A 21,316-nucleotide genomic window follows, 5' to 3' on the forward strand; every position below is an offset into this window, starting at 1 on the left:
TTCTCGATGGACAAGTTTCTCCAGAAACCCCAAATAGAACTTAGCAGGAGGATGAGGAGTGTGGTCCTCTGCAGTTGCAGCACACCCTTGGTGGCATCATGTTCTTTAAAATACAAATCTCCAAGGACATTTCCTGGTCAAAGTACACCAACAGGATTGTGACGGGAGCCGTGGAGATAGTGAATTTCATCAAGAAACTGATACAGGCGTCACTCCTCACCAGCATTCTTACCACAGTCTACAGAGGAGTGGTTGGGTGTTCTGACATGCTGCATTTTAAACTGGTGCTCCCACTGCAGTATGTCAAGATAGAAAGTGCACTTGTGTAGAGGATAGTGAGGACAGCAGAGAGGATCATTGGAGACCGTCTTCCTTCCAATCAGAATACCTTCCAGCACGAAGGCTGCTACAAAGCCAAGGCCCTGAACATTGGGCTTCTGTGGACTCTTCACACTCCGTTCACAAACTAGTGTTTAAACAGCTGCGGTCCGGAAAATGGCACCACAGTATAAAGACACTCTAGAGTGCTCATCAGCTTCCTTCCACAGGCCGTGAGGCTGCTGAACAACTTAGGAAAAATTGCACTACTCCTGCACCTTACATCATCTTTTATGGTCATTGGTCACTTTAACTGATACTTGTTACCTTCATTGGGAGCTGCAGATATACAGTGTGTATATAATGATGTACACTGATCCAGTCATTGGCGGTCAAAAGCCGTGTTTACCTGCTACATTTACTAACTTCTGCCTTATATGCTCTTGTGTATGTCATTATATTTTTAACTGTGATATTCCAGCACTAACTGCACTGTTTTCACTGAAAGGGTATGTGTCTCCATAGATTTTATAGTCACAAAGAAAAAATATTGAATCCTGCCTGCATTACTGTTATGTGTCTGGTAAAATTACAAAGTTTGATTTGAATAGGTCTCATGCGTTAAATAATGAGGTCAGGCTCATATACAGTAGCCACACTGAGCTACACAAAGCCTAATTACCCATGCTATATAATTGCAAAGCATATTGACATTCGAATTTTGTTTGGAATATCTATGAATAGTCTCCAATGTATTACAATAAATGAATTTCCTTCTCTTTTTTTTAATTAAATAATACACATAATAATAATGATTCATTACATATCCAAACCATACAGGGCACACAGATGTAGGATATTCTCATTAGTTCTGATTGGAAAAAAAAACACAGATATTTTTTATTTTACAAACAAGATCTTCAGAATATGCTTGTTTCCAGCACCAGAGTTTAGTCTCTGACTAGAAAGAATGGAGCATTCGCAGGTCACAAGTCTTTATGCAGTTCATGCTAACCAATAAATACCCCAGCAGAAACGATCCATTTTAACAGTTTAGGAAAACCCCACATAGTGTTAATGATAATATTACATCTATACTTGTAAATGCATTTGTGCTTGAACAAGTGAAATCAGATTAGTTCCATTATACAATTGTTTGAATGTACTTACTCATAGTGTAGAGTGGATATAAAAAATTCTACATATCCCTATTCAAATATCAGGTTTTTATGATCGAAAGAAAAAACACCAAGATAAATCATTTCCAAAATATATATATACACAAGGGAAGTAAAAATACTGTAAATAATTGAGATACCTTTATACAAGTGTGCACACTCTCTTATACCCAAGGATGTGGCTGTTTTGAATTAACCAATTCCATTCAAACTCATGTTAAATGGGAGTATTCACACAACTGCCAAAATGTCTTTGATTGATTTTATGAACTCCCCAAAATGTTCAAATGTTTTAGGTAATGTTGTGCTTACTTTTTCCTCTTGATGATGATGACTGTCTTCACTTCCATCGTACATTTAATGCCTCAGAAATTCTTTTGTACCCTTCTCCTGACTGATACCTTTGAACAATAAGATCCCGCTGATGCTTTGCAAAATCTCTACGCACCATGCATGGCTTGCAATGTGAGATGTGACGACAAAAATGTCAGGAAAAGACTACTAGGTTAGCTGAATGTTATTCAGCGCTGATCGGAGGCATTTTAAATAGTGCAAGGTGTGTGCAAATACCCATTTAACACGAGTATGAATGTGTTAGGTTAATTTTGAACACACACACACAATCATGTTTTGAAATTATTTATCTTGGTCTCATTTCTTTATCACAAAAACCTAGCAATTTGATCAGGAGTGTGTAGACTTTTTATATCAACTGTATATTCAAGATATCATTTGATATTAGTGGGGATAAATGGCTTTGACCATTTTTTATTTCAATTCACAGGGACGCCTCAAATTACGACAGAGCTCCATTACGACGACACAATCGGCACTTAAGTTGGAACAGTACTATGCTAACTCAGCGTAGTAAAGTCATAATTACAGTAGTTGTTTGTATGAAAAACACTTCTAACCCATAAATATAAAATAATCAAATAAAAAACAATTGAAAATAAAGATAGTAATTCCTTTCCTTTACTGCTGTGGTTGACTTGCACACTGGAAGGTGCACAAACTGGTTCAGAACTATATAACGTCGTAGGCGGAGGACCTCCCTGTATTATTATAATTTTAATAACTTCCCAGGGATACACACCAACAGAAAACGGAAATTTCAAGATTTCAGGTTCTTGGGAGAGAGATAGCTGTCCGGTATGGCGGTGAGAGTGCTGGTCAAGATGCACAGTGCTGAAAATTGGACTGGGCTTGGTCAAATGGGACTCTATTGGAAGTCACTTTCCAAAGCTCCTGGAATTAAAACAGATTAATAATGGGAGTCTATTCAACAAAATTGGCACTGGGCTGGATCAGGTCAAAGAGCTTCTGCTATAACAGGGCAAGAGTAGTCAGAATAATCTTCAAGTGAGAATACAATATGTGTACGACTGAGTCAATATAAACATCCATGCAGCCATCTATCCATCCATTTTCTTTACCGCTTGTCCTCATTTGGGTTCCAGGTGGGCTGGAGGCAGCTGACGTTGGGTGAAAGGTGCGCTGCAAACTGGACTGGTCGCCAGCCAATTGCAGGGCACATAGAAAAACAACCATTTACACTCTCACACAAACCTATTAACAATTTAGTCTTCAATGAACCTTAAAATGGATGTTTTTGTTTTTTAATGTGTGAAAAAGACACAGTAACCTAAAAAATCCCATGCGAGCATGGGGAGAACATGCAACTTCCACACAAGAAGGCCAGAGCTGAACCCCAAACCTTAGAATTGTGAGGCAGCCGTCCTAAACAGTAACCACTAGCTCACTGTGCTAAGCAATGGAAACATAAAATCAAAAGTATGGAAAATTGTGTTTGCAAGATTTTTCATGTCTTGATTATCCATCCATCCATCCATTTTCTGAGCCGCTTCTCCTCACTAGGGTCGCGGGCATGCTGGAGCCTATCCCAGCTGTCATCGGGCAGGAGGCGGGGTACACCCTGAACTGGTTGCCAGCCAATCGCAGGGCACATACATACAAACAAACAACCATTCGCACTCACATTCACACCTACGGGCAATTTTAGAGTCTCCAATTAATGCATGTTTTTGGGATGTGGGAGGAAACCCACGCAGGCACGGGGAGAGCATGCAAACTCCACACAGGCGGGGCCGGGGATTGAACCCGGGTCCTCAGAACTGTGAGGCTGACGCTCTAACCAGTCGTCCACCGTGCCGCCATGTCTTGATTATCATACTGAAATATTCAGTTATGTAAGTCAGTGGTCCCCTACCACCACGGTCATCCTGCTGTGTGTGAGCAGTGTTAATGGTTTAGTTTTTCCCACCACTTCGTAAAAGGCTTCAATCCGCCATCCAGCCGCTGCTGGCTAAGCAGTCAGGCTCACGAGCTTTCCCGGCTGCGAGGAGCTGTGCACCGGGGAAGACAAGGCTCTATGCCGCTTGGCGACGAATTGAAGCATGCATACTTATGACCGCAACGTACGTCTGAAGTGTCGATGGTCACTGTGTCCTGAAATTCACATTAGTTCTCACAGCTAGCTAGCTGCCTTCATCATCAATGCACGAGCCGCTAATCCCACTTTGGTTGTCACGCCTAGTGACGATGTCGGCGTTGTCTCAAACCAGGGCGTGACTAGCTAGACATTTGGGTGCCCATGGCAAACATAGTCACGGCCTCCCCCCAGCCTCCCTTATGTAATTTAGACCACTTTGTCCTGCTTTTGAAATCTGTTACAATTATCTGACAGCAAAAGTTAGCCTGGGATATTGTTATCTTCAACTAAAAAGTTTGAATTTGAGAAAATTCTATATAAAGTCCTTAAGATCCTTCTTGAGGATTATCAAATAAGTGACAAATCTTAACACTTTTACTTTAATTGATAAGATTAATTAACATTAAATATATAATTTACCATTTGAACTGTTTTCATATGCACATTTTGGTGATGAAAAGTGTCACTTATGTCACGCTCCACTTCATCTCTATACTCGGCTGACACTGACAGCAGTGCTACTGCTACTGACAAGAGCATCATTATACAGTATTAAATTTTTACAAGGCATGAAGTTAAATCAATAGGTCAATGTTCTACTGTGATTGAAGGCTTTTCTTTTTACACTTAAATAGTAAAATAAAGATTTGTTCTTCATATCAATTCATCATAACATTTAAGCCTGGTCTAAAGGAAAGAGTTATTTGTTGGCTATATCCAATGTTGTGTTGCTCATACCATAGAATCATTTATTTATTATATTTAGTGAATAATGCTGAACATAAACTTCCTCCCAAAAAAATTGCATGCTAAATCGCAATTGCAATATTTGTTTAAAAGAAACAGAAAAGATCAATTAAACATGAAAGAGTATTTTCCAAAATTGTTCAGCCCTACTCCTGATTGGTGACTAGGTAGTTTTAATTGGGCCAGAACCCTCCATTTATTAATTTTCCGGATCGCTTATCCTCACTAGGGTCGGGTGCGTGCTGGAGGCTATCCCAGCTATCTCCGGGCGGGAGGCGGGATACACCCTGAACTGGTCGCCAGCCAATCGCATGGCACATAGAAACAAACAACCATTCGCACTCGCATTCACACCTACGGGCAATTTAGAGTCTTCAATCAACCTACCACGCATGTTTTTGGGATGTAGGAGGAAACCGGAGTACCCGGAGAAAACCCACGCAAGCACGGGGAGAACATCAAAACTCCGGACAGGCGGGCCCGGGATGTGAACGCCAGATGTGCTAACCAGTCGGCCCACACCATTAAAGCTTATTGCATAGTTCCCAGTGATGAGGACTCGCTAAGTGTGGCTAAAGGTTTAGCAACATAAACACGCATGATGTTGTGGTTAACTCCATACAAATGGAGATACAAAAAAGGTTGGGAACCACTGACTTAAGTTACATAAGTTTGAAGAAAAGTATGTTTCTTACCAGTTGATCTATGCGTTCATACTGAAGAAACTGTGGGAAGGTACAAGGGACTTGTTCTACTGTGTAGCTGCATTGTCCATCCACCAGGTCCTCGAGCTGGGACAGGCAGTGCTTGAAATGGTTGTAGGCATCGCAGGAAACATCCATTTGTCGCAGGGTGAAGTTGAATCTTGATAACACCAGATTACTACTTATCAGTCACTATGGTTGTATAGATATTCTTATAAAATAAAAACCCATGTTCCATTAACCTTAATAGTTAAAATCACTCACAATAACATGTTTGGAATACTACAAGAAAAAATGCTGCCAAGATTCAGAATGGTACGACTGTGCCAGAAACACCAGCATCTTATGACGATGGGGATGCGTAAATATCGATTCAGTTCTGGTTCTGATGGACCAAATACGAGAAGCAAGTTTCCAGAATATTTACCAGCGTGACGTGTAAATATTGGAATAAAAAGTACTATCAATTATTTGATGCATGCGTCATGCTCCCAAAAATGATGAGCTGATTACTCCCACAAGAAAGGACTGGTTGGTGCTGTCCTTACCTTTTTTCAATGGAAATAAAGATGGTGCAGGCATGAGCAAAGTTATTGCAAAGTCGGTACAGTGTTCGAAAGAAGGCATCGGTCAGCTCATCATCATAGCAAACTGGTGACAAACATAAATAAATAAATATAGTGTTTTTTTAATTTGTATTATGACTGGTATTATAGAAAAATACAATATGTCAAGGAGAAATGTCAACATTTTTGCAGTACAATATTAGCGCAAAAGAATCGAGCTTACATAAAATCCGGCAGACTTTACAAAGTCAACTTCATGACAGTGACTGGCTGGGACAGCTTGCACTATACAGGTACATCTCAATTAATTAGAACACAGGAGTGTCAAAAGCTTAATTATTTAGGTAGTTCAATTTAAAAAGTTAAACTTATGATTATAGCAATGCACTACACACACACACACACACACACACAGAAATATTTCTTGTTTTTCAAATACATATGGTTTTGAGGATTATAGCTTAGAGCAAACAAAAACCACCATCTCTATAAACTACAATATTACATAAAAACACAATCAGGAAACATCCATCTATCCATCAATTTTGAATAAATGCAGGGTTTAATATTTTAACATGATAACAAAGCAACTGATGACGTTTCAACAGGTAATACCAGATAAGACGACTAGATGAACAGGAAGTCTCCATATTTATTGTTTCACTAACTAGAGAAAGACACCAGCATTATAAAAAAAATAATAATTATCTGTCACATTCCATGTACTGGATTACCAACAACCATTTTAGCATCACCTTAAAATGAAGATGGACAGTTAATTTTGTAATGCCTAAGTGAATGGCAGTTTGTTGCAACAAGAACAAAACATGAAGTGCAAATTTATGGATGATCACAAATATATCAGCTGTGACGTCAATAAGATTCAGATTGACCTACCATCAGCAGCAATGATGAAGCTAGCATTGTCATGAATATCAGCTACTTCCTCCTCTGTCCAGCTAAGTTCCACATCAGTATCTACAGTACAGGTGAGACAAATGGAATGCATTTATTTTCTGTGGACAAAAGATCATTAATGTAGAAATATAAGACTGTGGAAAATCTGCAAAAGGACAAACTAGGAGATAAGGCAATTTAGATTATATATTTTTTTCTTTTCTTTTTTTTAAATTACTGGTAATTGAGGATCAGCATCAGGATAAATGTCCCTACAGGGGACATTTGTTTTGGACAGTAAAGCGGCGGCAAATATAACACAAAACTCTTCCAATAATTATATATATATTTTTTAATGATTATTATTTTTGCTTTTTTTTACAGCTCAAACATGTAGTTGAACATGAAAAAGATGCTAGACAAAGTAGAATGCATTTTTCCATATTGTAGTACGAGTATTTGACAGTTGACAGGCGAGCGGGTCGTGTGGACACACCCACAGTATTTGAGAGCATCTTGATTTTTAATGACTTGGAAACTTCATTTTATACACTAGGCCATTTTTAAAATCATTTAAATTTGGGAGGGTTGTTAACAATACTTCTATGCGGTGCGTCAAATTTAGAAAATATTAATTTTCACTCTACAGGGACTTTAAATGCTTACTTAAATATCCATCCATCCATCCATTTTCTTTACCGCTTATCTTCACTAGGGTCGCCGGCTGCTGGAGCCTGTCCCCGCTATCTTCGGGCGGGAGGCAGGGTACACCCTGAACCGGTCGCCAGCCAATCGCAGGGCACACAGAAACAAACAACCATTCACACTCACATTCACACATACGGGCAATTTAGAGTCCTCAATCGACCTACCACGCATGTTTTTAGGATGTGGGAGGAAACCAGAGAGCCCAGAGGAAACCCACGCAGGCGGGGCCGGGATTTGAACCCCGGTGCCCAGAACTGTGAGGCAGATGTGCTAACCAGTCCCTCCACCGTGCCGACTGCTTACTTAAATCTTTTTTTCCTTTCGGCTTGTCCCTTTAGGGGTCGCCACAGAGCATCATCCTTTTCCATGTAAGCCTATCTCCTGCATCATCCTCTCGAACACCAACTGCCCTCTTGTCTTCCCTCACGACATCCATCAACCTTCTCTTTGGTCTTCCTCTAGCTCTCTTGCCTGGCAGCTCCATCCTCATCATCCTTCTACCAATATACTCACTATTTCTCCTCTGGACATGTCTAAACCATCGAAGTCTGCTCTTTCTAACTTTGTCTCCAAAACATCAAACCTTGGCTGTCCCTCTGATGAGCTCATTTCTAATTTTATCCAACCTGGTCACTCCGAGAGTGAACCTCAACATCTTCATTTCCGCCACCTCCAGCTCTGCTTCCTGTTGTCTCTTCAGTGCCACTGTCTCTAATCCGTACATCATGGCTGGCCTCACCACTGTTTTATAAACTTTGCCCTTCATCCTATCAGATACTCTTCTGTCACATAACACACCTGACACCTTCCTCCACCCGTTCCAACCTGTTTGGACCCGTTTCTTCACTTCCTGACCACACTCACCATTGCTCTGGACGGTTGACCCCAAGTATTTAAAGTCCTCCATCCTTGCAATCTCTTCTCCCTGTTGCCTCACTCTTCCCCCACCACCTCTCTCAATCATGCATATATATTCTGTCTTACTTTGGCTAATCTTCATTCCTCTGCTTTCCAGTGCATGCCTCCATCTTTCTAACTGTGCCTCCACCTGCTCCCTGCTTTCACTGCAGATCACAATGTCATCTGCAAACATCATGGTCCACAGGGTTTCCAGTTTAACCTCATCTGTCAGCCTATCCATCACCACTGCAAACAGGAAGGGGCTCAGCGCTGATCCCTGATGCAGTCCCACCTCCACCTTAAATTCGTCTGTCACACCTACAGCACACCTCACCACTGTTCTGCTGCCCTCGTACATGTCCTGTATTATTCTAACATACTTCTCTGCCACTCCAGACTTCTGCATGCAGTACCAGTTCCTCTCTGGGTACTCTGTCATAGGCTTTCTCTAGATCTACAAAGACACAATTTAGCTCCTTCTGACCTTCTCTGTACTTTTCCATCAACATTCTCAAGGCAAATAATGCATCTGTGGTACTCTTTCTAGGCATGAAGCCATACTGTTGCTCGCAAATACTCACTTCTGTCCTGAGTCTAGCATCCACTACTCTTTCCCATAACTTCATTGTGTGGCTCATCAACTTTATTCCTTTATAGTTGGCACAGCTCTGAACATCACCTTTGTTCTTAAAAATGGGCACCGGTACACTTTTCCTCCATTCCTCAGGCATCTTCTCACGCACTAGAATTCTATTGAACAAGCTGGTCAAAAACTCCCCGGCCACCTCTCCTAGATGCTTCCATACCTCCACAGGAATGTCATCAGGACCAACTGCCTTTCCATTTTTCATCCTCTTTAATGCCTTTCTAACTTCCCCCTTACTAATCATTGCCCCTTCCGGGTGCACCACGCTTGCCTCTTCTACTCTCCCTTCTCTCTCATTTTCCTCATTCATCAACTCCTCGAAGTATTCTTTCCATCTAGCTAGCACACTGCTGGCACCAGTCAACATATTTCCATCTCTATCCTTAATCACCCTAACCTGCTGCACAGCCTTCCCATCTCTATCCCTCTGTGTGGCCAACCTGTATAGATCCTGGCATACATGTCATCATATGCCTTTTGTTTGGCCTTTGCCCTATGTCACATCTCAATGTATTTCTTTCGCCTCTCCTCGGTCCTCTCAGTGTCCCACTTCTTCTTAGCTAACCTTTTTCCTTGTATGATTTCCTGGACTGTGAGGTTCCACCACCAAGTCTCTTTCTCTCCATTCCTGCCAGAAGATACACCAAGTACTCTCCTGCCTGCCTCTCTCATCATCTTGGCTGCAGTGGTCCAGTCTTCTGGACGCTCCTCCCGTCCACCGAGAGCCTGTCTCACCTCTTCCCGAAAAGCTGAACAACACTCGTCCTGTCTCAGCTTCCACCACATGGTTCTCTGCTCTGCCTTTGTCTTCCTAATCTTCCTCTCCACCACCAGTCATCTTACACACCACCATCCTATGCTGTCTAGCCACACTCTCCCCTAACCCTACCTTACAGTCGGTAACCTCCTTCAGATGACATCGTCTGCACAAGATGTAATCCACCTGCGTGCTTCTACTTCCGCTCTTGTAGGTCACCTTATGTTCCTGCCTCTTCTGGAAAAAGTGTTCACTAGAGCCATTTGCATTCTTTTTGCAAAGTCTACCACCATCTGTCCCTCCAAGTTCCTTTCCAGGATGCTGTACTTACCCATCACTTCTTCATCACCCCTATTTTCCTTCATCATGTCAAACAACTTTCCTGTCATAGTCCCAACATTCAAAGTCCCCACATTCAGTTCTAGGCTCTGTGCTTTCCTCTTCTTTTTCTGCCAAAGAACCCACTTTCCACCTCTTCTTCGTCTTTGACCTACAGTAGCTGAATTTCCACCGGTGCCCTGCAGGTTGATGGCACCGGTGGCGGATGTTGTTAACCCAGGCCACAACTGATCCGGTATGGAATTCTTCGGATGAACGCTCATATTTGTTTGGCAAAGTTTTAAGCCGGATGCCCTTCCTGACGCAACCCTGTGCATTTATCCGGGCTTGGGACCGGCCTACATTTTTCACTGGCTTGTGCCACCCTTGGGGCTGCATTCGACTGCTTACTTAAATATCATCTGAAAATCAATATCTAAATCTATCATAGCTACTGTATTATTTAATGAATGAAAGTACCTCTGCAAAGGTCTGATCGGAGCCAATCCAACTCTCTCACTCTCACTTCACCACCTAATGGTAAGATAAAACAGGATAGAGCCAAAGAGCAAATTCAAGCTTTTTTTCAAAAGCTGGCATGTATGAAAATATGGGGTTAACAGACATTTATATAAGTCTGATATTATTGAAGTTTATTACTGAAAAAGGGTCCAGCTCACCTCCGACCCAAATGACAAGCGCTTAGATGGATGGATGTTATGCTTTGTGTTGAAATGTTTGATTGTATTGCTAATGAAAAAAATGTCTGACTGCTCTTAAAAGATTCAAGAATAACAAAAAATAAAAAGACACATTTTCACCTTCAAGGTAGTCAATACCTGTCACACTAAATGATAATAGTAAGCTTATGGGAGCTACTGTAACTAATTTGCACACATTTCAGCATTGAGGATAATTAAGCATTCAACGTTTTGTTCAAAGCAATTTATTTTAGAACTTGCCAGGATCTGTCAATGCTGATAACAGATCACATTTAATGCACTGTATCAATATGGTTGACCCAGAGTTGCAATCACAAAGGGCAATCGATACCTCAATATTGTGCAAGATCAACAATTTCAATTTCATATCAATTGGTGGGTACGATGTCAGTTAGATGTCAGTTTTCATGAATCTTGAAATTAATTATTTGTTTTGATGTTGCAAGGTTTGTACTCATTGTGTGTATACAAAAGAGAAACACAACAAGTTATAGCAAACAACAGCAAGCAACTGCTCAACGAAAAAAAGTTATTTTGTTTAAAAATCATAAGGGCTCATTACGTGAGTTGCCATAGCCTTGTAAAGTTCTGCTGTCATCTGCATTCATTAGATTCTGACAAGGCCTCAATATTAACTGCATGAAAACAAGTAGCCTATAGGCCAACAACCACAGTGACCACAGTGTTTTATTCACAATTGAAAGTAACTCTGGGTAATCTTTTTCCTTTTTTGGGGGGGGGAGGGGGATTTCTTACCTGCAAGCTCAATCATGTGTCTATTTAAAGTTACATTTCTCTGACACATGCTTAAAAGGTCCTCTCCCACATCTGAAACACAACATTAGAGTGTTATACCAATACTAAACACTAAAAAGACAATGTCAAAATAGATTTGTATGTCCATTTATTTGGCCGGAGACTAACTACTCTCGAACATATAAATTAAGTGAAAACAACTGAATTAGTAGAAGCAGGTGAAATTAGAAGTGCTTCGTGACCTTATACCTGTGCAGTAAACTCGTTTGGCTAAAGTAGCCATGATTATGCTGCTTAAACCGGCACCAGCTCCTAACTCCACAACTGTTGCCCCTTTGAACATGAGTGGCTGAGATAGGATGAAGTCGGCCAAGAATAATGCTCCTCTCCAAACCTGGCGGGCAGAAGACAAACAAAGGTGCTTTGATACATCTGTTATTCCAACCGGTCCAGTCTACATATGGAAATAAAATGTATGTCATTATGACTGCAAAATTGTGCAAAAAAAACAGCATTTTTTGTCAACATTTCACAGGGTGTTTAGGCGTTAATTACATTAATTACAATGAGTTACATTTAGAGTCATGGTCTCTTAGAACAGACTACATAACAAGAGGTCTCTGTCACAATGCAGCTTGTTAAACTAGTTATTTAATACTGTACATGCAAATATTTACCACAAATACAAATACCGGTGTGTTTAGAGAGCGACGTGTCTTACAACCCCAATTCCAATGAAGTTGGGACATTGTGTTAAACAAATAAAAACAGAATACAATGATTTGCAAATCATGTTCTACTTATATTTAATTGCATATGTTACGACAAGATATTTAATGTTCAAACTCATAAACTTTATTGTTTTTAGCAAATACTCATTAACTTAGAATTTTATGGCTGTAACACGTTCCAAAAAAGCTGTGACAGGTGGCAAAAAAGACTGAAAAAGTGGAGGAATGCTCATCAAACACCTGTTTGGAACATCCCACTAATTGGGAACAGGTAGGTGCCATGATTGGGTATAAAAGGAGCTTCCTTGAATTGCCCAGTGATTCACAAGCAAAGATGGAGCGAGGTTCACCTCTTTGTGAACAAGTGTGTGAGAAAATAGTCGAACACTTTAAGGACAATGTTCCTCAACGTACAATTGCAAGGAATTTAGGGATTTCATCATCTACGGTCCATATCATCATCAAATGGTTCAGAGAATCTGGTGAAATCACTGCATTTAAGCGGCAAGGCCGCAAACCAACATTGAATGCCCGTGACCTTCCATCCCTCAGGCGGCACTGCATCAAAAACCGACATCAATGTGTAAAGGATATCACCACAAGGGCTCAGGAACACTTCAGAAAACCAATGTCAGTAAATACAGTTCGGCACTACATCCGTAAGTGCAACTTGAAACTCTACTCTGCAAAGCAAAAACCATTTATCAACAACACCCAGAAACGCCGCCGGCTTCTCTGGGCCCGAGTTCATCTAAGATGGACTGATGAAAAGTGGAAAAGTGTTCTGTGGTCCAACGAGTCCACATTTCAAATTGTTTTTGGAAATTGTGGACATTGTGTCCTCCGGGCCAAAAAGGAAAAAAGACATCCGGACTGTTATGGACGCAAAGTTCAAAAGCCAGCATCTGTGATGGTATGGGGCTGTGTTACTGCCAATGGCATGGGTAACTTACACATCTGTGAAGGCACCATTAATGCTGAAAGGTATGTAGAGGTTTTGGAGAACCATATGCTGCCATCCAAGCAACGTTTTTTTTCATGGACGCCCCTGCTTATTTCAGCAAGACAATGCTAAACCACATTCTGCACGTGTTACAACAGCGTGGCTTCGTAGTAAAAGAGTGCGGGTACTCGACTGGCCTGCCTGCAGTCCAGAACTGTCTCCCATTGAAATGTGTGGCGCATTATGAAGCGTAAAATACGACAACGGAGACCCCGGACTGTTGAACAGCTGAAGCTGTACATCAAGCAAGAATGGGAAAGAATTCCACTTACAAAGCTTCAATAATTAGTGTCCTCAGTTCCCAAACATTTATTGAATGTTGTTAAAAGAAAAGGTGATCACAGTGGTAAACATGACCCTGTCTCAGCTTTTTTGGAACGTGTTGCAGCCATAAAATTCTAAGTTAATGATTATTTGCTCAAAACAATAAAGTTTATCAGTTTGAACATTAAATATCTTGTCTTTGTAGTGTATTCAATTAAATATAGGTTGAACATGATTTGCAAATCATTGTACTCTGTTTTTATTTTTTGTTTAACACAGCGTCCCGAATTCATTGGATTTGAGGTTGTACTTATGTTGTTCTAGTTATTGCTAGCCTGAAAGCTATAAAAGCATAAACATTTTACACTGGGCCTTTGATCTTTTTCAAACATGATTTATTGCTTATATAAATTCCAATGAGGAGCTCAAGAGTACTTTTGACATTGGTTACACTCGGAAACAATTGCAGTATGTTCATTCTTTTTCTACAACAGCATTAAAAAAACAGCATCAACCACATGCCGTTTTTTAGAGAGTTTGTGAAGAGGTATTTGTTAGCGGGAGTGAAGGAGAAAGATCTGCTCAAACAATAGCACAGAGTTTCATGATTCACTCATTACATTATCTGAAAGTCTGCCATCTCATCTCATGCACAACATACAAAAATAAGCAACATGAGCCATTGTTGGGATGAATGATTTTCAGATATATTTTAGGATCTTATTTTAAGTGAAAACATTGAAATAACAATACGTCAAGGCAAATATTCCATCAAATTGATCAATCATTGTCTTTTCACGTTGACATGCTGCCCTCTAACGGAGATTAACGGTAAATGGAAGCGAGAAGACAAGTACAATACCAACCGCAGAAATCATACTGTACATACACTTTTTTTTTTTCGTTTTAAACCCCCTCACATGCTCACAAAGATACACAATGTATCCTAATTAAAAACAGACAGTGGCCTTTAAAATAGTTAGCACAAATGTAGAAAAATGAGAACTAACCTGTTTGCCAACATCCTCCAGGGGTGTTGCCATAGTATGCTCTGCAAAAATACATTTTTTTTTTTAATATACCCAACCTGAGAGGTTTAACTTCCCTATTTTATCAGAATTTTAATGAAAACAGTACACTGTTTCAATATAGGCTTCATATGTGAAGTCTAAGTAAATGAGAATTACTGTATTTAGTTCAAGCAAACCATGGATAGTCTGTTGGCAGTGGGTGTTAAGACCAATGACTTTAACCTATGAAACATGGCAGCCCTATTGTAGGCCAGTTTCCATAGATTTTATCAAGAGGTAAATACATCAAACACTTAATCAAATTTGAAATATTTTTAAAGTTAAACAATGACACTGATGCCATGGGTGCTTCTAAACATTCAATTAGTAGTAGTAGTAGAAATAGTAGTATGTTACATATTTACCTATTTTCATATATCAAGGGCCCTTAAAACAAGTAAGCCTGAATTAAGTCAATATTTAAATTTCAATGATCTATACCTTTTTATCATTAAATATCCCTTAGATGCTGATCAATGAAGAAGAACAACAACAGCGTGATACTTACCTATCTGTACAGTGTCAATCAAGCACTCATCTGCCTCATCATCTGTATTTTCCTCGTTTTGTAGTGCAGAGTTATATGATTGTTTGAGAATGACAGGGCAGACCACTTCCCTGCTGCCATCTCCTGCAGGATTACTCCTAGGTCTGAGGAAAAGCAATAAATAAATAGATAACTAAATAATAAAATAAAAATGTAATGCTGCTCCAGAGGACACATTTACTGCACTATAGATAGCCAAGACTGTAATTTACATTTTACTTGGTATGATGAACTACATAAACTAAACTACAACCATTGTCATGACATCTGTATGCCTGTAAACTAGACTTTACACCGATTTTATCGGGCTGATCGGTATCGGCCGATATTTATCATTCTATCCTGATCGGCTGATGGGCTTTAATGTCATAATTTGCTGATCCGATCGATGACCGCAAAAGTTTACTCCGCGTCGCCACGTGCACAGTATATTTGAATCTAAAAGCTAGTTTATTTTTAGCCTTGTCGCGTGTCTTTTGACTAGTACTGTAAATATCTGACGGCCAATGAATTTATTCATTTAAAAAAATAATAATAAATAAATAAATAAACTTTTCGGCGGTGTGGGACAGACAACAAATTTGCTCTTTCACGATGTCAGACTACTGGAATAAAATTTTGTATTCCGATACCACCGCATCCCGTTTTATACCATCACTGGGCTTTATCTTGTCAACTCAAATGCGACCGGATACACTTGTTACTGTGGCGACGACAACAAGAGTGGAGCGAGCCGGCTGTATCATAAGGACAAAATGGAGAAAAACGTGTGTTGGTGGTCACGGGTGCTCAGGACAGGAGAGGATTTTCGTTTAAGTTCGTTGCTTGACGTATGTTCACGTTCTTTGAATACGATACAGCTCACAAGCAGGCAAGAAAACGTTATATTGCCTAGCAAGCTAGCACGAACGGTTGGACGTAAACATGCCGCTGTTCTGTCGAATCATGCTCGAATGTTTCGGTGTGGGTGACGTCAATTAATTAAAAATAAAGTAATTTAATTAAAGTAAGTTAGCAGCCATTATTTCTGTCATGTAATGTTGGTTTGACCTAACTGATTAGAATACACGATCTGACGAGAGCAGTTATTTCCAACCTTTATGATATACCATTAATTACTGTATTAACTTCCTGCATTCTAATAGAAGACCATTCATTTGTTCTGTCTGTCACTATGCCTCACTGGCATAAATAGAGGAACAAAGATACATTATTTATTTTAAATGTCATTTTTTGAGCAATTAAGTACACAAGTATATACAGTAAATGAACAGGTCATTTAAATTGACATATTCCTCCATCTTGTGATCGGATCGGTTATCGGTTTTTCAAACTCGCTGATCGGTGATTGGCCCCAAAAATCCTGATCGTGTAAAGCCTACAGTAAATGAATGACGAAAAGATCAAATTATACATTTTGAAAGGGCAAAGATCTTGAAAACAAAGCGGACTCAAAAATAAAAAAAAGAAAAAGAAAATAATGACAAGATGGAAAAACACACCCTAATAGAACAGCCAACAATATTAACTGGTCTCGAGCTCTTCCCTACCGATGTGTGACATCGAGATCTCCATCCTCATCCAAGGCTGGTTCTACATTTCTTTCACTACCTGCCTCTTCATTGTTTGTTTCGTTGTCACCGTTTTCCCTTGTGGCCTGATCATTCCTCTCCTCCTTTCCAGCTTCGGACAAAATCTTGAATTTGGAGATGAAAACTGGATGAACAAATAAAAAAAAAAGAATAACTATAATTATAAAGACAATATTGTGTATGTATAGTAAAATAATCATGTGCAGTTAGGTCCAGAAGTATTTGAATGTTTTCTGATTTTGCCACCACCACAATGGATTTTAAACAATGTGACCCAACTGTAGATTTTCAGCTTTATTTAAAAGAAAATGAGAAGAATGTATGCATGTACTGTATGCCTGTACAGTATTTATGTATGTATGTATGTATGTATGTATGTATGTATGAATGAATGAATGAATGAATGAATAAATAAATAAATAAATAAATATTTCTATCCCCCCCCCCCTCTCCTAAAAATGTGTAATTTATCATATTGGAATTACGGTCATTTTATGCAGAGTACCTCAATTTTCCTGAGCTCATTTGTTATTGTACGAAGCAACATAATTTTTTTATTAATTTTTAATTCTTTGATGAAAAGTCTATGCAGTCTGAAATCTGGAGGCCAATGGACATCACGAAATTTAGAATTTGTTTCTTGGAGATTCTTTGTCAAGCCTTTAACAGTAGTCGCTTTCACTTGCGGCTGCTCCTTTGTGGGCCTTAATTTACTCAACAATTTAGAGATGATGTAGCACTTTGCAGGAGTTGTTGAATCTATACATAAAATACACTCAGTCAACCAAATAAATATATTATTACTAAGTAACAGTGACAACTTTTGGGTGAGCGCTTCCAGAGAGCCCAAAAAACAAGATCAACTTTCAATTATTAAATTAGGCTTCAATAAATGTATTACACATACCAGGCTGTCCAACATTGTTGAGGCGTGTCATGAAGTGGCGGGCATTGGGCAGGAACATGTGAACATCTGACAGCACATTATCATGTTGAAAGATGATCTGGTTCATGGCTTTTCTGTCATGGTCTTAAAACAGTAGAACCACAGAGTCATTTGCTTACAAATATCTGAGGAGATCGTGAGAGGAAACACAAAGACTGTCAGTTACAACACTACTTACAGTTCCAGCGAGGCATTTACATTTTTAAACAAGGAATACCTGTATCTGATTTGTTTGTCAATGTGTTGGAGACATACATTCTGTATACAAGTTAGTATTTCAACAAGACTTTCACTTTACCTTAGTAAAAGTATATATGTTATACGCAGAACACAATATCCTTCTGACATCTTGGAACGACAAGCTCTATTTTTAGCTTTGCATTCTAAAAGCAATTTGAGCCAGTTAACCAAGAGCTCATTTTACACATTTTTGACTCCAGTTTTCTGTTTGGGTTCCATGTCATAACAGCATGAGAAGATATTACTTTTAACAAAAGTATTCAGTGTTAATGGGTCAGAAGGACAGATTTGAAACCAATTTAGTTTATGGGCAATAAAAATACTGAACATATTACACTTATTAATAATCTAATTTCAGTGGTAGCAATGTTAGTAGAGGTGGCCTACTTTTTTTAGGCAAAAAAACAAACAACAACAAATGTCAACAAATGACTTGGGCCATAATTTTAGGAAAGTGACAATAGGTTTAAATTGTATCTAAGCAGGGGGCACGGTGGATGACTGGTTGGTTGGTTGGACCATGCGTGGTGGGTTAATTGGCGACTAAATTGTCCATAAGTGTGAATGTGAGTGTGAATTCTTGTTTGTTTGTACTGTATGTGCCGTGGAATTGGCTGGCGACCAGTCCAGGGTGTACCCTGCCTGTCGCGCAGATTTAGCGGAAATAGGCACCAGCATGCCCACGACCCTGGTGAGGATAGGCGGTATGGAAAATGGATGGATGGATGTATCTAATCACCATACTTTAACACAGACAATGTTACTGTTTAACCTGTGTAGGGTTCCAACATATTTAAATGTGATTTAGAAGCATTAACCCTTTTGAAGAAAAAAATAATCATATTTTGTATCCACTTAAAACACCGAATTGAACAATATTTGGGTATTTAGGGGGACCTATATTGGACCTTCACTATTTAGAAGTACTACAGTTAGTATCTGCTATATTATTGGGCAAATGTTATCATGAAGTACCTGTTGAGATGATTGCTTACCCTAAGCTGTACTTACGATTTTTATCATGATATTATGTTGCTGCACTCTATACCACTATTGGTTTCGTATAGACTCTTATTAATAAACACATTTTCTTCTCAAAATCCATATTCGAAAGGCTAAAATAAAAAACAGGTCTTGTGATGTCTTCCTTGGTTAAAAGCATTGTATCTTTAGTCTTTATAAGGAAAAGGGAACGTTGCTCTTCTTTTTAAAATACATTTTGAGTTCTAAGTGTTGATATTGCTGCTAAAAATATTTCGAACTCAGCTCCTTATATGATACTAGCACGCTCTGTATACTTAGAAGCAAGAACTTCATGCCTCAGTTAACTGAATGGTGTCCTAACACGTGCGAACAACAAACGTAAGTTGTTTTATCATATCACAAATGTCAAAATGTGAACATTGCTAACCTCAGCAACGGGAAACGCAGACGACACACCTGCTTCTCGCAGCTTTCATGACCATAGCGATGAGGACAATATCCGCCAGAGCATTGTAGCAGCTCGGCTAACCTATGTGGCGACCATGTTGGAGAGGTCGATGTTCCCATCAAAGACAATGCATGGACACTGAAATTAAGTCGTAACTTACTTATTTCTCAACCGATTTTCATAAGGTTTGCTTTTTTTGTCAACACCAAAGAGTGCTATCAATAAATATCATTTTTAACACAAATCTCTTCAAAATATTTTTGACATTTGAAAGGTTTCTATTAGCTCCCTTGTCGTAATTATACGGCGTATGCAACACAATCTATCCCTGTAAACACCAGCATCCTTGGTCTTTTTGTTTACTTGCCGTTCACATACATGGAATGTACTGACGACTTTGACCCTCCTTGCTTAGCGTCGCCGTCGGCATGCAGCTTAAAAGAGACATGTTTTAGCTACCTAATCATAGCGAGGTTCAAGACCGTCATTGACGTAGTGTACTGTAGTAACTCGTCCGTACTCATCAAAACAAAGGTTCCGCTTATGAGAAGCGTCTCTCTGCAGCGAGAAGGGAGAAGGGGTAACTTTGGAAAGAGGCGCAACTACTCCAAATGACGTAGGTATGGGCGTCATGTGACCGTCGTGCAGTGGCCAATAGTATGAGATGCAGTGTAGGACCTAAAGTGCCTGAATTAAATACATACAAATCTAATAGAACAATTACTTAAATCTGCCATTAATTAAAATTTGAATTAAATATGTCATTAATTAATTAGAATGTAATTTCATTGCGTGTAAAAGCATGACTATTTTACTATTTAATTCCTGTTTTCATGGTACTATGTTGGAAAAACATCCAACACAAAACATGTATAAAAGAAAAAAGCCTCTACAAATACAGTAATGGTTGGTCTGTGGTTGACAATCTATCAGAGGTACGACAAAGTTTGTAATATTTTCATTGCGTTAATTATTGTCGTAGTTTGTAATGCACCATACTGAGAAGATGTAAATGATTTACATGTACTGTAGATACTTGTACAAAGATAAACTACATTATGAAATGCAAAGTTCTGCTGCACTACTACGATAATAAAGATTTGCTAAAGTAACTCTGAAAGCGCCATTGCTATTCTGCTTGAATGTTGCATTGTCTTAACAGCAGCAAGGATTCTCAACCAGTGTGCCGGGGCACATTAGTGTCACATGAGCGCTCTTCAGGTGTGCCGTGGGAAATTATAACATTTTATGTAATTGCTCCCAAAAATATATATATATATATATATAATGTATTTGCAAGAAATAATGTATCTTTGTTCATTTATTTATGCCAGTGAGGCCTAGTGACAGACAAAACAAGTAAATGCTCTTCTATTAGATGGCAGCAAGTACATGCAGTAATTAATGTAGCCACTTTTTGTGACATTTTTGTTTGTTGGTGTGCCGTGAGATTTTTCCCAAAACCACACATGGTACGTTAATTGAAAACTCTAAATTGCCCGTAGGTGTGAATGTGAGTGTGAATGGTATATGCCCTGCGATTGGCTGGCGACCAGTTCAGGGTGTATCCCGCCTCTCGCCCAGAGTCAGCTGGGATAGGCTCCAGCACGCCCACGCCCCTAGTGAGGATAAGCGGTATGGAAGATGAATGAAAGAATGAATAACTGGAGCCTACGCCGATCCCATTTGACTTTGGGCGAGAAGTGACAGTTACTGTACAGGACTGATTGTCAGTCATTAGTTGACTGCCAGTCGACAGTTCGATACAAACCACCAATGCCACTGTGCTGCCATAACTTAAATCCATCCATCCCTCCATCTT

At 39.5% G+C, this 21,316-nt stretch overlaps 1 protein-coding gene across 8 annotated transcripts; it reads right to left on the reverse strand.

The window, feature by feature from the left end:
* Positions 1-1,083: 1,083 nt before the first annotated feature.
* On the reverse strand, positions 1,084-20,072 carry mettl22 (methyltransferase 22, Kin17 lysine). 8 transcript variants are annotated; one of them, XM_061750407.1, is made up of 13 exons: positions 19,873-20,030; positions 17,784-17,906; positions 16,835-17,000; positions 15,246-15,388; positions 14,678-14,718; positions 11,919-12,063; positions 11,670-11,741; positions 10,672-10,725; positions 6,863-6,943; positions 5,948-6,050; positions 5,391-5,559; positions 2,933-3,005; positions 1,084-2,744 (listed from the first exon to the last, which is right to left on the reverse strand). In XM_061750407.1, exons 1-13 carry the CDS (start codon positions 19,940-19,942, stop codon positions 2,719-2,721), a joined length of 1,266 nt encoding a protein of 421 aa, XP_061606391.1. In that variant the 5' UTR covers positions 19,943-20,030; the 3' UTR covers positions 1,084-2,718. The 8 variants fall into 8 exon arrangements, with proteins under 8 accessions (XP_061606391.1, XP_061606397.1, XP_061606394.1 ...); XM_061750413.1 differs by lacking the exon at positions 2,933-3,005 and having other exon boundaries at positions 19,873-20,029; XM_061750410.1 differs by lacking the exon at positions 1,084-2,744 and having other exon boundaries at positions 2,751-3,005; positions 19,954-20,072.
* Between the last annotated feature and the right edge of the window lie 1,244 nt (positions 20,073-21,316).

This window comes from Phyllopteryx taeniolatus, chromosome 16, assembly GCF_024500385.1.
Source record: "Phyllopteryx taeniolatus isolate TA_2022b chromosome 16, UOR_Ptae_1.2, whole genome shotgun sequence".
NCBI lineage: Eukaryota > Metazoa > Chordata > Actinopteri > Syngnathiformes > Syngnathidae > Phyllopteryx > Phyllopteryx taeniolatus.

Excerpts from the sequence above, each read along its gene's own strand:
- mettl22 (XM_061750405.1), bottom strand. The coding sequence starts at position 19,942 with ATGTCTCTTTTAAGCTGCATGCCGACGGCGACGCTAAGCAAGGAGGGT. Across the intron at positions 5,560-5,947 it reads TTTATTTCCATTGAAAAAAG|ATTCAACTTCACCCTGCGAC; the intron begins GTAAGGACAGCA and ends GGTGTTATCAAG. Across the intron at positions 3,006-5,390 it reads ATGAACGCATAGATCAACTG|TCCAGTTTGCAGCGCACCTT; the intron begins GTAAGAAACATA and ends GCTGGCGACCAG.